Raw genomic sequence first — 20,458 nt, forward strand, 5'->3', positions numbered from 1 at the left:
AACATTCATTCGCACTCACATTCACACCTACGGGCAATTTAGAAATCCCACTTAGGCACGGGGGGAACATGCAAACTTTTGAACCCCGGTCCCCAGAACTGTGAGGCGGATGTGCTAACCAGTCGAGCACCGTGCCGCCTTAAAAAAATACATTAAAATTATATGATGATGTATTACATTATTAATATAACATGTGAAAAATATATACAGATAAAATAATAACATTAAAACAGAGATCATTACAAAGTAGAACCAGTGGCGGTTCTAGGAGCCACCAGTGGACCCCAAAACTGGGGCTCCTGGACCCAGTCTGACCACCCCGCTAAAAACGGGTTAGGACCGCCACGAAGTACAACAAATTTTTAAAAAACAATCATTAATATATAATTGAATTAGCAGTACATTACAATATATTTTGTAATGAAGTATAATAAATTACAATACAAATAAATAATCAAATATGAATACAAATAGTATTATAACTACAGTTCATTAAACATGCATTTCATCATAAAGTATAATATATCAAAATCGAAAAATAAATTCAATACAGTATCAATAAATAATAAATAAAATCACATTGCCTTAAAACAAAAATAGGAATTTAATAAAAAGCAATGAACAATTCAATAAAAAATACAATTTAAATAAAAAAGTTACCTCAAGGTTTGCTTTCCCTTATTCACGGTACCATTAACATTAATACAAAATTAAATTGCATTTAAGAAATGAAAAATTCAGTAAATTATTTACATTAAAGCGTATACAGCTAGCTCCTCGCTCATTCCTGTTAGCTTTTCCATAAATGTTTGAAAAAAAAAAAAAGACACAAGTAAGATTCAGGTAGCTGAAAGACACTACTAGCTAACATTTTTTGAACAATTAAAGTAAGCATAATGGATTAAAATGAAAAGAAGTAAAAATAACCATAATAAAACTTGAAGCAATGAAGATTTACAGTACCTCGAGGTGATGCGGCGCCCCCGTTCTGTTTGGGGCTGAAGGGCGACGGTGGCTCGGCCTCTGCCAGCGGGCTGCTCTCATTGGTCAGGTCTACGCCGCTGTCATTCTCCGACAGGCCTTCGGGTGGCGGCGGGCTCACCTCCGCCTTGGGATTGTGGCACAAGCGCAAGTAAATGAGCAGCAGCAAGAATAATCAATAAAAAAACATGGATCACATATTTATTCGTCTTAATGCATTGATCATATACTTTCTAAATCAAGTTGATACGGTATAGTATGTAGGGGCAAAAGAAACAAGGTAAAAACATGTTTTAGCTTGAGGAGCGGCGCGCTAAGGAAGAGCTGCGAGTCAGGAATGCGGTCCGAGGAAGCCGAGCAGAACCATTTTGTTTGACTCACACAGACTTGATCGTTAGATGGTCGAGCGCTCCACTGAACGGGATAGAAATGTTTTGTTTGTTGACATATGAAAAGGTGCCCGGGACACGTTCTTGAGGAGCGCCGCTGGAAATATTTGAGCAGACACTTCCAAACCTGAAAGGGACTCTTGGATAGCCGCTCAGGTGCAGTCCAAGATCATTCCGCAGGTTGATATCTTGCTATATGATAGCATACCATGTGTTAGCATGCTAGCATTGTATCAATTTTGATTAGAAATGGTAGCCGGCTACCGGGCAAGATGTAAAAATCCAAAGCTGATCTGCCTTGGCGTATTCTCAACTTGGCCTGTTATCTTGCGCTATGTCAGCACACCAATTGTTTGCATTTTCTCAGGCAGAACATGAAATTCCTATTTCCTGCTCGTTAACTGACACCTGCAAAAAAGGCGCATTTGACAAAGGCCGGCATTCGCGCGATGATCAGATGGCAAAAATAATTAGCGAGAAACACATCTGCAATTGAGCCGCAGGAATCTCGACTTGTCAAGTGCTTCCTGCTGTTTCTGAAGGTGTTCCAAGTGGGTCACGTGACTAAACACTTGTAGTTGAGCAATACAAGCATGACACATCCAGGAATAGTTGACATTTCAGGATGAACCTAAGATGTACGATGAACTTTACAAGTGGATTTAATGACCTGCTGTAAGCTTTTACTGGAGAATGTTTTACAACTGTCTGTTCTCTCACGAGGGGCTGAATGGCAACATCCACAACAGGTGTTTGATTCACGAATCGACACATTGATAAGGATTTGCCCTTTTTAGGGTGCTGAGAGCAGAAAACAAATCGGAGCAGATGGCGAAAGGGAGGAAGCCGACCCCCCGCCGCCCTCCAGGCTAAAGTGATTTACGAGAGCGAAAAAGAGGAACAAGCGCTAACGGCCGCCACAACAGCTCACTGATTGCAGCTTTTCTGCTAAAGAATCCAGGTGAGCGAAGCGACATTAGCGGGGAAGCCTTCAACTGTGGACCTTGGTTAGCAAGCCTCAGTGGATTTGGCTTTTTCTTGGGCTTTGATTATTATTATTATTATTATATATATTTTTTTGCTCCATGAGAAAGAGCAGCCTCCAAAAAGGCTGACGAGAGAAGAGTAGAACTTGAATCCAGGAGAAGATATAAAAGTCTTATCAGCTTGCTATATAATAGCATTCAAACTGCTAGCATGTTAGCATTTCATCAATGCTTATTAGAACTAGCGCCTGACTACAGAACAAGCCTTATCTGTCATGGCTCAATTGAAGTAATTTGTTGAGGAATTGAATATGAATTTGGATCTTGCTGTATGCAGCTCACGTTCTGGTCTCTCTTGCTACTGGAGACAAATTGTGTGTTTTTGACATACTTGGCAAATAAAGAGGATTCTGATTCTTCAAACTAACTGCTCAAGCTCTCGTCTCTTTCTTTACACTAACTGACAAATACCCAATTACATAACCTCTGTCAATGCAAACCTCGATTAGAACAACGGGAGTCACATTAACCCAAATAGATAGTAAATTCCTCAACAAATTACATACACAGTGATCATACATATAGAAAAGTATATTATTTTGTAATACAATCATGAACTTAAATTCATGACAGTTAATGAAGTAAAGAAGGAGAAAAGGATCTCTACAGGTTGGCCAGACAGAGGGATAGCGATGGGAAGGATGTGCGGCAGGTTAGGGTGATTAAGGATAGTGATGGAAATACGTTGACTGGTGCCAGTAGTGTGCTGGACAGATGGAAAGAATACTTTGAGGAGTTGATCAATGAGGAGAGTAGAAGAGGCAAGTGCGGTGGACCAGGAAGTGGCAATGGTTAGTAAGGGGGACGTTAGAAAGGCATTAAAGAGGATGAAAAATGGAAAGGCGGTTGGTCTTGATGACATTCCTGTGGAGGTATGGAAGCATCTAGGAGAGGTGGCTGTGGAGTTTTTGACCAGCTTGTTCAATAGAATTCTAGTTAGTGCGTGAGAAGAGTGAGGCTCCAGGCAGAAGAGATAGCAAGGGTGGAGGACTTGAAATACTTGGGGTCCACCGTTCAGAACAATGGTGAGTGTGGTCAGGAAGTGAAGAAGCGGGTCCAAGCAGGTTGGAACGGGTGGAGGAAGGTGTCAGGTGTGTGATGTGACAGAAGAGTCTCTGCTCGGATGAAGGGCAACGTTTTTGGCTGATTTGAACTAGCACTTGAATACAGGGCAAAATGTAAAATGTTTATCAAACTTTCTTGGTGTTTTTTTTTTTTTTTAATACTCAGGTTGCTCTCTTGCTGTAGTTTTATACTACATACAATACTGCTGTTCACGGTCACATCTGTACACAAACTGTAGGACTATGTACAGTGTGGTCCAGCACAGTATTCCGTTTCGATATGATTATGCAGCTAAATGCCTACAGTGTGTCGTGTGGATGGCATGACCAGGTGCGAGACTCACCATGGCAGCCAGGTTGTTGTTGGTCTCCATGGCGACACCAGAGTATTGATCAGAGGGCATCGCTGTCGCCGTGGCCGATGGTGGTGATGACCCCTTCTCAAACCTGTCATTCGATCAATCAAGAAATCAAACCCGTGATATCGTTCAGTAGCATTTTCTCAGTCTTTCGTATATGTCGTCGAAATATAGTCCAAATAAATACTTGATGTGAATCAATAGTTACATGTGAAATCATTTATAAATGTCATCCATTAATCAATTAGTGTGTAATGTCATCTGAAATAATTGTTTTGAAGCTATTTTTGTATTTATTTCCGACATGAGCGATTTATTTCTATATTTATTTCAGGACCTTTTGATGGACTTTAATGGTATATTGATATATGTATTGTCACTTCTCATTTTCTGGCATAGCACCACATTATTGCTGCTTTATTTTATTTGACAACATTAATCTTATTATAAATCACATGAAACAACAAAATTGTTGGTGAAATGAATAGACAAATACCGGTACCATTATTTCAGATTATATTTTACATTTCTATGAATGAAATGACATTTGAATGATGCTTATTGATCAAATTTAACTGCTCAAGGCCACACTATGTTTGTGGTTGCGGTTTGTCCTTTTAGCGTGGGTAAAAAAAAAGAAAGAAAGTGACCCGTTGACTTGAAGAAAATACAAAACACAAGCGCGGACACGCCGAAATGAACCCCCACGCCATCGTGTGTTCGGGCCACATTCTTCTTTGCATTGTGTGAGGATTAATTACATTCAGCCTGCATGCACATGAGTAGCATATGTCAACATGTGACTGTGTGTGTGTGTGTGTGTGTGTGTGTGTGTGTGTGTGTGTGCGTGTGTGTGTGTGTGTGTGGGTGCAAGCAGACCTCAGGAAGCCCTCACCTTCTTCTGCTCGGAGACAAAAACACCTACGCTAACATGCGCAAAGGGGAAGAATCCACTCGAGATGAAGCGCTATGACATCAGATTGACCACTTTTATTGATCCAGCGAACCCCCACATATTCCCGTTTCGGCATTCGCGAAGTCCGCTTTTTTTTGGGGGAACCTATCCTCTGTTATTCGCAGAAAATTTCGTCGATTCAGTTTTTGTGCTCAGGCCAAAGCAATGAAAGTATTACTTTGGAGCAATCGTGTGGAATATTAGTGTTGTTGTTAGGTTAGCTAATTCATTGATCCTATTTTTAAAAAATGATTAGTGTTAAGAGTTGTTTTACGTACGACAGTATAACTGGGAATGAAAATAAATGATTTTTACTTGAAGTCTGGTAGGAGTGTTGCTCAATTTTTGTGCACTTCAATATATATGTGTAGAGGGAGCTCATTTGAGTTGCGTCTGTGACGCACAAAGATTTGTAGGGACGCATGAAGGATATTCATTCTGCGTTCGTAGACGTTCAACCGTACGTGCGTGAGTGAAGACCTTCCCCACGCAGCGAATCAAAACTATGAATCATTGTCGCTAGCCAATCAGAGGCAGAGTGGGACAGTTTATTGTTCCATACAATGTGCACTGGACAGGGGAGTTTTTTCTCGACTTAGGAAATTTTCATTGTTGTTGTTACACCCGCTGCAGCGCTCACAACGCAGCAAACCGCTGGCAGAATGGCGTCTGCAACACAACGACAACTGGGGACATTTACAGGAATGTTAACTGCTTATTACATTCGCTAGCCTGCGAGCTAATAAGCTAGCGAGCTAAAGACTGGAGCTAAAAAGCTCACTCGCCCGCAGCGACACCGTTAAAACGTCAGCGCTCGGAGTTGTGTGTGTGCGTGTGTTCCCCGCATAACATACACACACAAATGGGAAAGTTAACTGTTTATAAACCATAACCACAGCGGCACACGTTCTCAATATTCAGGCAGTAGTTGACTTCAGCGAACCAATTTTCAGCGTCATTGGATTGACAGGTAAAGGTCTCACGTCATAGTCCAGCAGCTCGAGGGCGGGCCTTGTTATACATTTTATTTAGCCTTTTCAAAAGCCAAGAGGCAGCAGAAATTATACAGCCAGCTGAAATTATACAGTACAAAACACGACAATATTCATACAATAAAAATTGGGCTTTACACGATCAGGATTTCTGGGGCCGATCACCGATCAGCGAGTTTAAAAAAACAATAACCGATCACCGATCCGATCACAAGATGGAGCAATGTGTCGATTTACATGACCTGTTCTTGTACGGTATATACTTGTGTACTTAATTGCTCAACCAATTATATTTACAATATTTACAATAAATAATGTATCTTTGTTCAAAGGGTAGCTGAGAGGTAGGGCAATGGGGCAATGGTAGAGGTGCCAAAGGCCAAAGAAGAGGTATATGATGACATGTATGGCAGGTTTGACACTCAAGGAGAAAAGGATCTCTACAGGCTGGCCAGACAGAGGGATAGAGATGGGAAGGATGTGCAGCAGGTTAGGGTGATTAAGGATAGTGATGGGAATATGTTGACTGGTGCCAGATAGATGGAAAAAAATACTTCGAGGAGTTGATGAATGAGCAAAACGAGAGAGAAGGAAGAGTAGAAGAAGAGGCAAGTGCGTTGGACCAGGAATTGGCAATGGTTAGTAAGGCATGAAAGAGGATGAAAAATGGAAAGGCAGTCGGTCCTGATGACATTCCTGTGGAGGGATGGAAGCATCTAGGGGAGTTTTTGACCAGCTTGTTCAATAGAATTCTAGTGCGTGAGAAGATGCCTGAGGAATGGAGGAAAATTGTGCTGGTGCCCATTTTTAAGAACAAGGGTGATGTGCAGAGCTCTGTGAGAACTATAGAGGAATAAAGTGGATGAGCCACACAATGACGTTATGGGAAAGAGTAGTGGAGGATAGACTCAGGACAGAAGTGAGTATTGGCGAGCAACAGTATGGTTTCATGCCTAGAAAGAGTACCACGGATGCATTATTTGCCTTGAGGATGTTGATGGAAAAGTACAGAGAAGGTCAGAAGGAGCTACATTGTGTCTTTGTAGATCTAGACAAAGCCGATGACAGAGTACCCAGAGAGGAACTGTGGTACTGCATGAGGAAGTCTGGAGTGGCAGAGAAGTATGTTAGAATAATACAGGACATGTAGGAGGATAGCGGAACAGTGGTAAGGTGTGCCGTAGGTGTGACAGAAGAATTTAAGGTGGAGGTGGGACTGCATCAGGGGTCAGCCCTGAGCCCCTTCCTGTTTGCAGTGGTGATGGATAGGCTGACAGATGAGGTTAGACTGGAATCCCCGTGGACCATGATGTTTGCAGATGACATTGTGATCTGCAGTGAAAGCACGCAGCAGTGGAGGAACAGTTAGCCAAACTAAGACAGAATATATGTGCATGAATGAGAGGGCTGGTGGGGGAAGAATGAGGCTACAGGGAGAAGCGATAGCAAGGGTGGAGGACTTTAAATACTTGGGGTCAACCGTCCAGAGCAATGGTGAGTGTGGTCAGGAAGTGAAGAAACGGGTCCAAGCAGGTTGGAACGGGTGGAGGAAGGTGTCAGGGGTGTTATGTGACAGAAGAGTCTCTGCTAGCATGAAGGGCAAAGTTTATAAAACTGTGGTGAGGCCAGCCATGATGGACGGATTAGAGACAGTGGCACTGAAGACACAACAGGAAGCAGAGCTGGAGGTGGCGGAGATGAACATGTTGAGGTTCGCTCTTGGAGTGACCAGGTTGGATAAAATTAGAAATGAGCTCATCAGAGGGACCGGCGAGGTTCGATGTTTTGGAGACAAAGAGAGAGAGAGAGAAGACTTCAACGGTTTGGACACGTCCAGAGGAGAGAGAGTGAGTATATTGGTAGAAGGATGATGAGGATGGAGCTGCCAGGCAAGAGAGCGAGAGGAAGACCAAAGAGAAGGTGGATGGATGTCGTGAGGGAAGACGTGAGGGCAGTCGGTGTTCGAGAGGAGGAGGCAGGAGATAGGCTGACATGGAAAAGGATGACGCGCTGTGGGGACCCCTAAAGGGACAAGCCCAAAGGTAAAGAAGAAGAATGTATCTTTGTTTATCTATTTATGCCAGTGAGGCATAGTGACAGACAGAACAAATGAAGGGTCTTCTACGAGATGGCAGTAAATACAGGAATTAATGTAACCACTTTTTGTGACATTTTTATTTTATTGGTGTGCCGTGAGATTTTGCAATTGGAAAATGTTCCTTGGCTCCATAAAGGTGGGAAATCACTGCTCTCGTCAGATCGTGTATTCTAATCAGTCAGGTCAAACCAGCATTTACATGACAGAAATAATGGGTGCGCACTTACTGTAATTAAATTACTTTATTGCAATTAAATTACTTCACCCACACCGAAACTTTAGAGCATGATCCGACGGAACGGCGCCATGTTTACGTACAACTGTTAGTGCTAGCACTAGCTTGCTAGGCTACATAACGTTTCGTTGCCAGCTCGCGAGCGAATAAAAATATAACGGGACCGCGAAGCAACAACTGTCACATAGTGGAGGAATACTGTATCTGAACACTGTGATGATAAGTGGCAGGGACTCATTGCTCCAGGGCTGGGACTCATTGTGTGCGCGCGTGTGTATATCCATCCATCCAGTTTCTGTACGGCTTATTCTCACGAGGGTCTCGGGCGTGCTGGAGCCTATCCCAGCTGTCTTCGGGCGAGAGGCGGGTTACACCCTGAACTGGTCGCCAGCCAATCGCAGGGCTCACATAAACAAACAACCATGTGCACTCACATTCACACCTGTGGGCAATTTCGAGTCTTCAATCAACCTACCATGCATGTTTTTGGGATGTGGGAGGAAACCGGAGTAACCGCAGAAAACCCACCCAGGAATGGGGGGAAGATGCACACTCCACACAGGTGGGGCCGGGATTTGAACCCCGCTCCTCAGAACTGTGAGGCAGACGTGCTATGCACTCATTCATCGTGCTACCTACTTGAGAAAGTTTTACTTAAACTTTTTTTTTTTTTTTTACATTGCTTAAACGGCATCTAAAATCAGCGGGGGCAACAATAATGAGTCGGAGGGGCCAAAGCAAGTTTGGGGGATGGAACCAGAGAGGCCCGTCAAGGGGTGGCGGGCATCAAGGGGGGCACATCAAAGTTCGGTGGCTGGAGATTATGGAGGGGGTTGTTCACTTCCTAAACGTGCGCGCGTGTGTCAGGGGGCCCTCCGCTTCTCTTTGGGGGCCACATTCCTTGCCAGTCATGTACAACCCCAATTCCAATGAAGTTGGGACGTTGTGTTAAACATAAATAAAAACAGAATACAATGATTTGCAAATCATGTTCGACCTATATTTCATTGAATACACAACAAACACAAGGTATTTAATGTTCAAACTGATGAACTTTATTGTTTTTAGCAAATAATCATGAACTTAGAATTTGAACTTAGAATGGCTGCAACACGTTCCGAAAAAGCTGGGACAGGTTCATGTTTACCACCGTGTTACATCACCTTTTCTTTTAACAACATTCAATAAATGTTTGGGAACTGAGGACACTCATTGTTGAAGCTTTGTAGGTGGAATTCTTTCCCATTCTTGCTCAATGTACAGCTTCAGCCGTTCAACAGTCCGGGGTCTCCGTTGTCGTATTTTACGCTTCATAATGCGCCACGCGTTTTCAATGGGAGACGGGTCTGGACTGCAGGCCGACCAGTCTAGTACCCGCACACTCTTTTACTAAGAAGCCACGCTGTTGTAACACATGCAGAATGTGGTTTGGCAATGTTTCGCTGAAATAAGCATGGGCGTCCGTGAATAAGACGTCGCTTGGATGGCAGCATATGCTTCTCCAAAACCTGTATGTACCTTTCAGCATGAATGGGGCCTTCACAGATGTGTAAGTTCCCCATGCCATTGGCACTAACACAGCCCCATACCGTCACAGATGCTGGCTTTTGAACTTTGCGTCCATAACAGTCCGGATGGTTCCTTTCCTCTTTGGCCCGGAGGACACGACGTCCACCATTTCCAAAAACAATTTGAAACGTGGACTCGTCGGACCACAGAACTCTCTTCCACTTTGCATTGGTCCATCTTAGATGAGCTTGGGCCCAGAGAAGCCGGCGCCGTTTCTGGACGTTGTTGATAAATGGCTTTTGCTTTGCATAGTAAAGTTTCAAGTTGCACTTACGGATGTAGCGCCGAACTGTATTGACTGACATTGGTTTTCCGAAGTGTTCCTGAGCCCGTGTGGTGATATCCTTTCCACATTGATGTCGGTTTTTGATGCGAAGGTCACGGGCATTCGATGCTGGTTTTCGGCCTTGCCGCTTCCATGCAGTAATTTCTCCAGATTCTCTGAACCTTTTGATGATATTATGGACCGTATTTGATAAAATCCCTAAATTCCTTGCAATTGTACGTTGAGGAACATTGTCCTTAAACTGTTTGACTATTTTCTCACGCACTTGTTCACAAAGAGGTGAACCTCGTCCCATCTTTGGTGGTGATGATGTCATTGATCGGCTCCGCAAAAGACATTTACTCCGTCTCTCCGTCGTGCACAGTATATTTGAATCCAAAAGCTAGTTTATTTTTAGCCTCGTCGCATGTCTTTCGCCGTTGTCCTGTAAATATCTGACGGCCAATAAAGTTATTAAAAAAAACAAAAACATGTCGGCAGTGTGGGACAGACAACATGCACGAGACAGACAACACGTAATGCCCGGATCAGACTACAAGACAAATTTGCTCTTTCACGATTGCACTATGTCAGACTACTGCAATAAAATCTTGTACTCCGATACCACCTTATCCCGTTTTTTCCGATCACTGGGCTTCCTCGTGTCAACGCAAACGGCGACGACAGCAATAATGGATCGCGCCGTGCGTTTGTAAGAACAAAATGGGGACAACCGTGTGTTGGAGTCACCGGTGCTCAGGACAGGAGAGGACGTTCGTTTTAGTCTCGCTTGAGGTATGTTCACGTACTTTGAATACGATACGGCTCGGCCAAGGAACATATTTTGCAATTGCAAAATCTCACGGCACACCGACAAACAAAAATGTCACAAAAAGTGGATACATGAATTGCTCGATTTACTTCCTGCCATCTCATAGAAGACCCTTCATTTGTTCTGTCTGTCACTATGCCTCGCTGGCATAAATAGAGGACGAAAGATAAATTTTTTTATTGTAAATATAATTTTTGGCGCAATTAAGTACACGAGTATATACAGTAAATGAACAGGTCATTTAAATAGACACATTCCCCCATCTTGTGATCGGATCGGTTATCGTTTTTTTTTTTTCTTTTAAATCGGTGATCGGCCCCAAAAATCCTGATCGTGTAAAGCCTAGTTTTTATTTGTTTAACACAACGTCCCAACTTCATTGGAATTTGGGTTGTACTTTGCAATCACTTTCTGCTCGGTCAACTCCACAAAAGGGTCGACATTCCTCATCCGGGCGAGTCACGTGACCGAAGGCCCGCCCCCTTCGCACCGTCTCCTTTTATTGAGGTCGACACAAAACCTGGAGCGTTTGGCCACGTGTCCGCTGCATGCGCCACGTGCACGGATCTGATACAGCAGCGGTTCTCAAACTGTTTACACCAAGTACCACCTAAAAAAATACAAACTACCAACGTAACTGGTAGGTGATGTGTGAGGTCGTATATGTTTGTTTACATAAAGTCACTTTGATCATATATATAATATTTCCAACGCTCATTTCATTTGCAGCACTGTTCACTGTTATACAGATTTAGGGTAAATTTACATGTCTGCCTTAATTTTTCTTCTTTTTCGGGGGTCAGTAGCATTGGCAGCAAAGGAGCGTCCACATCAAAGTGAGCATGTCTCCAAAAACACCAACTTAATAATAATAATAATAGTAATAGTAGATATATATCGCTTAAGTTACTGCATTTAATTTTTAGGGAGGGGGGGGGGTGCACAAAAATAATCAATTTTACTTGTTGTGTTGTAGGATTATACATCGTTAATACAGATTGCATAAACAGTATTTCAATTTGTTATTATTATTCATATTATTATTATTTTTTTTACAACAACAACAACAACAAAAGAATTCGATGATTTGTTTTTATTGTTGAGCAGCAGGTTTCGCTCACTTAAAGTGAAGTACTGCATTTATTTGGATTTTATTTATTCATTTGACATGTTCATTGTACAAGATTTCGCTATTTTGTTTGGAAATCAAATAGATTGTGTTGAATGGGAGAAAATGTTATTTACCCAAATATATATATATTTTTTTTTATCCCGTTATCCCTTTTTTTATATATTTAAAGGCCTTATCACTCGGCTTAAAGGCCTTATCACTAGGCTCTCGTAGAAATGATACAATGATATGTATTCTAAAGTAGTAGTAGCAAAGTGGACCCGGGGTCCATCTGTCTGTTCTCTTCCAAATGTGGCCCCTTGAGCACAAACGTGTGCCCACCGCGACCTGTTCGACTGCGGACCATTCAGTCAATTGCAGCGTGCAAAAAAAAAAAAAAGCAAAAGTCGCGACAGACAAAGGCTCACGCTCACTTCATTCACTTGGCGAAATGCGTTAGGAAGCAGCAGAAATGTGTCGCCGGAAAAGTTTCGACTCATACACGTGCGTGCGTGCGTGCGTGTCCTGTAGTTTCACGCACGCATGCATGGAACCACGCCACATTGTCGTAACAGTTCAATTACAGCACACCGCTCAGTTGGACGACTTCGTGTGGAGAGGAATTCAAAAAAACAACAACAACAAAAAAGATATCGATAACTTACATAAGCAGGAAGAAAAGTGTTGCGCTTTCTTTGCCGAACGTGCAAGTGTTCGTCAAGTTCGTTAAGCGGACTCGACGCTGCTGTGCACAAGTCGATCACGGAGTGGGAACGTGCTGCTGCAGATCCGCGCGCGCTCACGGCCCGGCAGCCCATCAGCAAGCCCGCGTCAAAGGAGGGGCGGGGCACGGGGCGGGGCACGGGGCGGGGTTGAGTGTGTATGTGTGTGGTGTGGGGGGGGGGGGTCCTCGCTGGGAATGGCGGGCCGCAGGTGAACTTGTGACCTCAGCGTGCAGCAGGTGTGGCGCAACTTCAGTGCTCGAGACCGGGCCCACCTTTCATTTTGAAAAAAAAATCAACAAAACAGACAAAACAAACAAAACAAAAAAAACGCACACGTGGGCCAGGAAGCACATGAGGTAAACACACACACACAAGACAAGTTACAACGTGGATCTTAAATATGTACAACTGTTTATTTGCACATTGAATTTGAATGTAATTTTCGGTTTTCAGTATAAATTGACACACACAAAAAAAAATCCTGATTGTATCTATGTTTAATGCTTGAAATTAGTATTTAACTCTTAAATAGTAATTCCCAAGTAGATATTGATTTTTTTTTTTGAGGGGGGGGGGGGGCTTGTACATTTTAATAGTGCCGATTCAGGTTTCACCAGCATGGCACCCGTGGGCACCGTATTGCCCGCTAGGACCACGTCAGTCACCCACGAGCTTGTGCTAAAAGTAGCTCACCAGTGATAGGACATTGTTATTTCTATGAAATTGTATAAATGATCATTTGAAAGTATATACACTTGCGGAGATTTATAGGAATAAAATGTGGCATTTTATTGATATTTGTTGACTCCCTTGGTAAATCACTGTTGCGAATTATTATAAGAAATTATCAACATCTGTGTCTTCAGATAGATGAATTTCATGAATGATTAATGATAAAACATAATTAAAGGTAATTTGAGCAAGTTTGTTGTTTCAGAAGTATGTATCAAACTAGTAGATATTCCCATTAATCAGTACCCAAGAAATAGCTCTAAGTTTCAAAACGTTGGTAACCCCGTGCTGTTTGATACAATATGTGTGAATTTTAAGAGATTTGATTTTAAAAAATGCAAAAATAGGGTGTTCTAGATATTCTATTTTAAGAATGTAAAATACAGTCTTGTCATCCCCCCCAGCGCTTACGATTACTTTGCCACATCAGATATGGCGTCGAAATTGTCGTACCAATCACAAGCGAAGATGGCATTTATTTATATGTCTTTGTACGCAGTGGTTAACCCGGAAGCGGAGCTGCTTGACCTTCTTCAGTCGTTTCCGGGTTTTGCGGCGAAGTCTCAAAAAAGGGTCTTCAAATGATGCAGCTCCACTTCACTAAAGATGCTTTGCCGGCGTCTGTCAGCGGCGACTTCCAAAACCTCAACAAATTCAACGAGCAGGTAAACGCGCGACATTCGAGCGGACGTCTGGCTCATTTCGCCAAAGAAAGGTTGAACGAAGCTGGCGGATGACATCAAATCACTCGACGTTCTCCCAAAGCTTCTCAAGCGTTCATCGATTTGTCGCAAACTTTTGTTGATTTTCAGCAATTTCTTCGACTGATGGAAATTCTCTTCCAGTTTTTGTTAAAGCCCAAAGAGGTAAACACACGCATAGAAATGATTCAGACATTTGCGTGCATTTTATTTTCCTCACTCGATCTGTGTGATATTTGTTGCCATATTGTTGACAGATTTCGAGGGAAATTAAGTTACACTTTTATGAATTAAAAATATACCTTTATTACATCTAAAAGAACAATAAATAAAAAAACGTCGCTCCTCCAGTACCACCATAATGGCCACTATTAACACAGTGGCGTAGTATACTCAAGTCCTCATGAAAAACGAGGCAGAGGTTTTACTGTAGTCGCCCCAAAATATATTTAATATTATTGTAAGCCTCTGTAACATTATGCACAGTTTGAACATTAACACCGCTGCGCTCAAATCTAGTGAAATTTAAAACATGCGCAATTATTCAATACGCCAAATGCGAAACGTCACGTGACCAAACCCGGAAGCCGGGTTAGCTGACTTCCTGTGTATGCTACACGAACGAACATGGCTACGGGTTGATGACGTAACGGCTTGAAACTGACTCGCTAAAATGTGGTTTTCTTTATGCCTGGTGTCTTTGGACAAAAGTTAAAATCTATGCACATCATTTATTCATGCAAATATGATATGTGTGAACACGCACGAAGCCTAAACATCGAATATTGCCATCTTTGGTGGCTCTGTGGTGACATCTTGTGCTTAACAAAAGACATCGTAGGCGTTGAAAGTTCCTGCGGGTGCTTTGTTCCGTTTTCCTTCGTTGTTCCCACCAACCTAACTCTGAGGAATACAAAACACAACAAGTCTCTGGAGTCTGGAACACGCTTTTTTTTTGTCAACAAGCGGTTTGCCTTTGGCAACAGATTCGGAACTAGGAAGCACACTAATTCCTCATGGCTCATGAAAGCGACTCTCCTACGAAGAATCTTGTACATCGACAATGTCACCTTGACCAAGCACACCGGTGTGGTAAATTCGGATTAAATACGAAACTTTCAAACATTTTCAAGCTTTTTAAAAAAATATTTATTTACAATAACGTTGTACAGTACTGGGCGTTTTAGGACATTAAAAAAAACTACAAAACAATAATTTTGTACTGTCCTGTAATGTTATTATTATTATTATTATTACTATACTAGTCCGTTCTATTGAGGTTCCGCTGTATACCGGATTAAAACGTGTTGCACCAAATGTTAATATCCAAAAAGATCCTTAAATGTTTAAAAACAAACCATTAAGGAATGGACTATGAGTGGAAAGTACAATATTGATCCTTATACATATCGATATATGTAAGGATGAATTATTACACTGTATCCCCAATATGTGCAGTGCATGAAATATTTATTGATATCCATATGTATGCAAAACAGTTCAAACTTCAAGTGGAATTAAAGCCTTCAAAAACAAAAGTTGGTTACGTATTTAAAAGTGCTAATATATGGAAAATAATTTGAGAATATTTGTATAATACTACTGCTCTAAACAATTGTGTGTGTGTGTGTGTGTGTGTGTGTGTGTGTGTAGACAGAGAAGTTAATGCAGCAGCTAAGTGACTTTGCAGGTGAAAACAGGATGAGTGCAGGCCCACTCAAAAACCTCATGAAGAGCATCATCTTCGTGCCACAGGGTGACCTTGTCGCACACTCACGCATGCACGCAGAGCACGCACACGCACGTGCAGTATCATAAAGAAGCAGAACCAGGTTCCGCAGTTACACACAATCCATTCTGGCATGACTAACTACGGAAGAGTCTTTTCAAGACTTACAAAAAAAAAAAAAAAACTCATATTCTGAGAAAATATACAACTTCATCCCCAATTTACAATTTTAATCCTGAAAATGTACAACTTTTGATCTCGGAAATATGACTTAAAAAAAAAAAAAAATAAATAATAATAATTTTGTAAACATCAGACTTTTTTTTTTCTAAAAAAACCAAACCAAACCATATACTCTTAATATTGTGGTTTAAATCTCGAAAGTATATGATTTATCTGGAAAATATAAAACTTTTTATATTTAAAATATACTACATTATTCTTATATGACTTTAATTTGGAAAATGTAGCACTTTATTCTCCTAACATTACGACTTAACGATAGAAAACTGTAAGTTTATTCTTGAAAATAACTTTTTTTCCCACTGAAAATATACGCCCATTCTCGTAATAATTAGAGTTTAATCATAGAAAATACGCAACTTTTCTCATGGAAAATATACTACATTTTATCTAAATATGACTTAATTATCATTGTATAAATTTAGTCTAAAAAAAATATCTCGAAAATGTACAACTTTTTACCTGAAAATGTAGATCTTAATTCTCGTATTATTACGGCTGAAATCACAAAAGTATGTCACTTGTGTTGAACATATGTTCTTATAAAAAAGATTATTATGCTAAAATAACTCTTCTTGAGAAAATTGTAACTTTATTCTTGTAATATTATGACTTCAAGCTTGAAAATATACTACTTTATTCTTCTATTACAACTTAAATATTGAAAATATACCACTATTCTTCAAAATATAACAACTTTTCATCTTGAAAATATTTGACTAACCTTTACCTTTTCTTAATCTCAAAAATATGCAACTTTATTCTTTTAAGGTTGTGACTTTTTGTCCCTTCTTTCTTTTCAGTGTGGCCCTCGTACTCATGCGTAGCATTTGTCTTAAATGTCACACAAACATAGAATGAAGTTGAGCCTTATTATTGGTTTTGAAAAAAACAACAACAACAAAAAAACAGTTTTTGTTTCCTTTCCTCTTCAGGTGCGATGAAGCGAAACCTGACGGCCGAGCAGCTGAAAGAAGATCTGCAGACTTTAGGTATGTCATTTACATTGCGTATACTCCCTGTTATGTTGCGGGTCGAGTTGACCCTTAGCAAAGTTCCAAACTCCCAGGAAAAATATTTTTAAAACATAGATTGTCATTGTTGTTAGTCTACTACTATTGTGCAACTTACCTACCCAAAAACCGCAGCTATTTGCGTTTTTTTTGGTGCTCTTTCTGAGACACCAAAGCTCTGTATAAATAGGAATTGGTGTCAAGGAAGTACAGTATCATATATAAAAATCATGCGACGGTCTCACGTGTCAATCAGATGTTTTATTTATTTGTATTTTTTTTGCCGCTGCAGGACTTCACGAGGACAAGGCGGCTCATTTTTCACAACAGGTCTCGCTGTTTCTCCAAGTCGCCATTGGCTGTGACCTTTGAAAGCCAGTCGGCCCCCTGGGGGTCAGTCCCACTAACGCGCGTCCTCCCTTCCAGTGGGCGGAGCATCGCGCGGCGCTGTGCAGACTGGCCGCGCAGCAGACGCTGACCGTCAACCGGCTGGTGGACATGGAATGGAAGTTTGGCGGTGAGAGGAATCATAAAAATTGACATTATTATGCATAAATATTGATTTATAATTTTTCTTGACATTTATATAATATATGCAGAGGGCTGCAAAACCTGGTATTGCTTGGCATGAATTTACACTCGTCCTTAACATTGCCTGAGTTTCTTGACGACATGTTATCTGTGACAAGACCCCAAAAGAAGAAATCCACTGGGGTGAGGTGTCGTGATGCTGGTGGCCAAAATAAATCAAGAAGTAATTGAGGAAAATAAATAGAAAAGGTAAATAATAAAGAACTTATTAATCTAGGGACTACATGGTGGTGCCTTGAGATACAAGTTGAATTCATTCCACGGCTCAAATCATCTTTCCCCATCGAAACGAGTTGAAATGCCTTTTCAACGTTCCAGCCCTCCCAAAATGTGTAATGTGCTTTTTAATAAGAGAGAGCGAGAAGAAAAACAGTACTCCATAATATTGTACTTTCTAAAAACGTACAGTAGTGACATCATTTATTAGAATGTCTAAAATTAAACAGTTTTTGTCACACTTTTCAATTCAGTTAGATGAACATTGTGCTGCTCCTGGTGTGTGCATCTTGGCCACCCGGCGGCAGTGAAGATACGGATATGTCGCCAAATGTTGCGAGTAAAAGTGCAAAGTCATTCGGGAAAAAAAGTACGGATGCGTGAAAAATCTCAAGTGCAGTAGCAAACCTTTTGCACTTCTTTTCTTCTCGAGCCTGCCGTACAGTTTTATTTAAAATTTTTTTTTATTTAAATCTATTTTTTTGAAAGATTTTCTTTCCTTTGTGGCATTGTTCCTTTTGATCAATCAAGTTTCACTTCAGACTCGACTGGTGTGTTGAGCGTTCAATGTTTGTGACTCCACAGTGACTGTCGGTACCAGCGAGATCCACAAGATGAGCAACATCTTTCTGCAGGTAGCAACCCGCACGCGCGCACACTTTGTGTGTGTGTGTGTGTGTGGATGTCAAATGTTCTCTTGGTCTTCCTCGGTTGCAGCTGAAACTAGTTGTCCAGAAGGGGAATGCCACAGAAAACCTCTACATGGGTGAGGAATTGGGATAAACGATTATCTAAGTGCATTGTGGGAATTGCAGTCCAGAAGGCGTTGGCGTGTGATCGTTTCTACCCCCCCCGAAATGTTTCAGAGTTGAACCTCCCCCAGTTTTACAACTTCCTGCACGAGATGGAGAGAGCCAAGGCGAGCATGGACTCGTTCAGCTGAGTGTGTGTCTACATTTGTGTCGCCTTTTGTCTTTGTGTTTATGCATCACGCGTGGGCACAATTTCAAGTTTCGACAAGCCACGACACATTTATATCCAATAATAAAGTTATGTCAAAAATACAATGAATGTGTCTGTTGAAAAATATATATGCCTGCGTTATATACAATACCAATGGGCAGAGGTGCGTAGCAACATTTACTTGATTATGTTGTGTAGAAAAGTGTACTTGTCAGAGTAGTGTCAATGCGACATACATTTTACTCGTACTTTTCTTAGAAGGCCGCGACTCTTCCTCCGTTACTTAGACCTTCGTTGCACTCGTCACAATGGCTTCACGACATTGTTGTCTCGTGTAAAGTTTGGGAAAAGGTTCATGCCGTGTGCATCGAACAACAAGAACCGAACTCTCAAAGAATGGCTAATCGAAAGCTGTAAATGAACGGGTTTAGTCACTACAACAACAACAACAACAACAACTTTAGGGTACAGCAAATTGATACACGAGTAACACACGCACACAAAACCATTAGACTACAGGAAAAACCCAAAACTCCCATTACCTATAAAACAATTGGTTAAAACCGTTTACAATCGCTGCTCGACATGGCAGGAAGTCGGCGCCTGTGGCCAAATCTCATTTCTTTCTTGGCAACCTCCTGGGTCCTCAACCCTCTTGTTTACATGTTGGCGCCTCCCAGCAGATATCCCATTGAGGAGACGAGCGGAGAATAACAAATGTTGGAAGAAATGAGACTTTGGCTCCTCGATGCGGGTCGTTTCACGGAGACGGCAATTCAAGATGAAGTCACGCCATTGGCGAGCGCCGCTAATCAATCGTTGCTGTGTCTGGATTAGTATCGCAACACTTGATGCTTTATTTTCCAAGTAGAAATAAATTGAAGTCAAATATGAAAAGTAAACAAAGAAAGCTATTTTAAGACCATTTCTTGTAACTACATTTGACCGAGTTCATTCTTTTATTAGCTTATAAGTATTGTAAAGTGATATTGTTAGGGCTACTTCTTAAACTGGATCCAGATTTTTCTAACATAACACTTGGCCTCCTCGTCTTACTGGGGTACAATTATTGGCTACGCTACCCACCTCTGCCAGTGGGGCTCTTGTGGGAGAGTGGGTAAGAACTCAAAAGTGCTGCTGTGCCTTTTTCGCCCGGGAAGGTATTGTACAGGGACCCGGGTCGAGTTCATCGGGGATCTGCACGCCCAGGAACTTGCTACTGCTGACGTCTTCCACGGCAGCGTCATCGATGAGCGGCGCGTGTGTAAATTGAGCCGAGATTTCCGAAAGTCAACGTTGATCTGCTTTGTCTTGTCAACAGTGAGGATCAGGTTGTTGACCTTGCGCCAGTCCACCAGGTGCTTCACCTGTATCCTTGTAGGCCAGTTTGCTGTCCTACTGGATGAGGCCCGCAACAGTCGTCGTCCCCAAACTTGATAGTCAGTGGTTGGAATTGTATCTGCGACTGCAGTCGTGGGTCATCAGGACGAACAGCAGGGGGCTAAGAACACAGCCTTGCGGTGTACCGTTGTTCAGGGAGATGATGCTGAGGGTGTTATTATTCATACACAGGCAGACTGGGTTCTGTCGGTGAGGAAGGCCAGTAGCCATTTGGATAGCAGCGGTGCTGAGTACAAAATGAGCGAATT

At 41.8% G+C, this 20,458-nt stretch overlaps 2 protein-coding genes across 3 annotated transcripts in view; one reads left to right on the forward strand and one right to left on the reverse strand.

The window, feature by feature from the left end:
- LOC133412615 (DNA (cytosine-5)-methyltransferase 3B-like) overlaps positions 1 to 12,656 on the reverse strand; it is a 28,353-nt gene extending 15,697 nt beyond the window's left edge. Inside the window, exons 1-3 of the mRNA XM_061696075.1 lie at positions 12,562 to 12,656; positions 3,825 to 3,927; positions 964 to 1,108 (exon numbers count right to left, since the gene is read on the reverse strand). Coding sequence (XP_061552059.1) covers positions 964 to 1,108; positions 3,825 to 3,927; positions 12,562 to 12,563 — 250 coding nt within the window. The 5' untranslated portion in view covers positions 12,564 to 12,656. The remainder of the gene's footprint in view (positions 1 to 963; positions 1,109 to 3,824; positions 3,928 to 12,561) is intronic.
- Positions 1,342 to 18,913, forward strand: commd7 (COMM domain containing 7). 2 transcript variants are annotated; one of them, XM_061696088.1, is made up of 11 exons: positions 1,343 to 1,526; positions 2,168 to 2,331; positions 13,853 to 14,018; positions 14,166 to 14,219; positions 15,708 to 15,810; positions 16,962 to 17,018; positions 17,332 to 17,369; positions 17,466 to 17,556; positions 18,432 to 18,481; positions 18,564 to 18,612; positions 18,713 to 18,913. In XM_061696088.1, the coding sequence occupies exons 3-11, from the start codon at positions 13,935 to 13,937 to the stop codon at positions 18,787 to 18,789; spliced, it is 603 nt and encodes a 200-aa protein (XP_061552072.1). In that variant the 5' UTR covers positions 1,343 to 1,526; positions 2,168 to 2,331; positions 13,853 to 13,934; the 3' UTR covers positions 18,790 to 18,913. The 2 variants fall into 2 exon arrangements, with proteins under 2 accessions (XP_061552083.1, XP_061552072.1); XM_061696099.1 differs by lacking the exon at positions 14,166 to 14,219 and having other exon boundaries at positions 1,342 to 1,526.
- Positions 18,914 to 20,458: the final 1,545 nt, after the last annotated feature.

The sequence above is a fragment of the Phycodurus eques genome, chromosome 1 (genome assembly GCF_024500275.1).
Source record: "Phycodurus eques isolate BA_2022a chromosome 1, UOR_Pequ_1.1, whole genome shotgun sequence".
Taxonomy (NCBI): domain Eukaryota; kingdom Metazoa; phylum Chordata; class Actinopteri; order Syngnathiformes; family Syngnathidae; genus Phycodurus; species Phycodurus eques.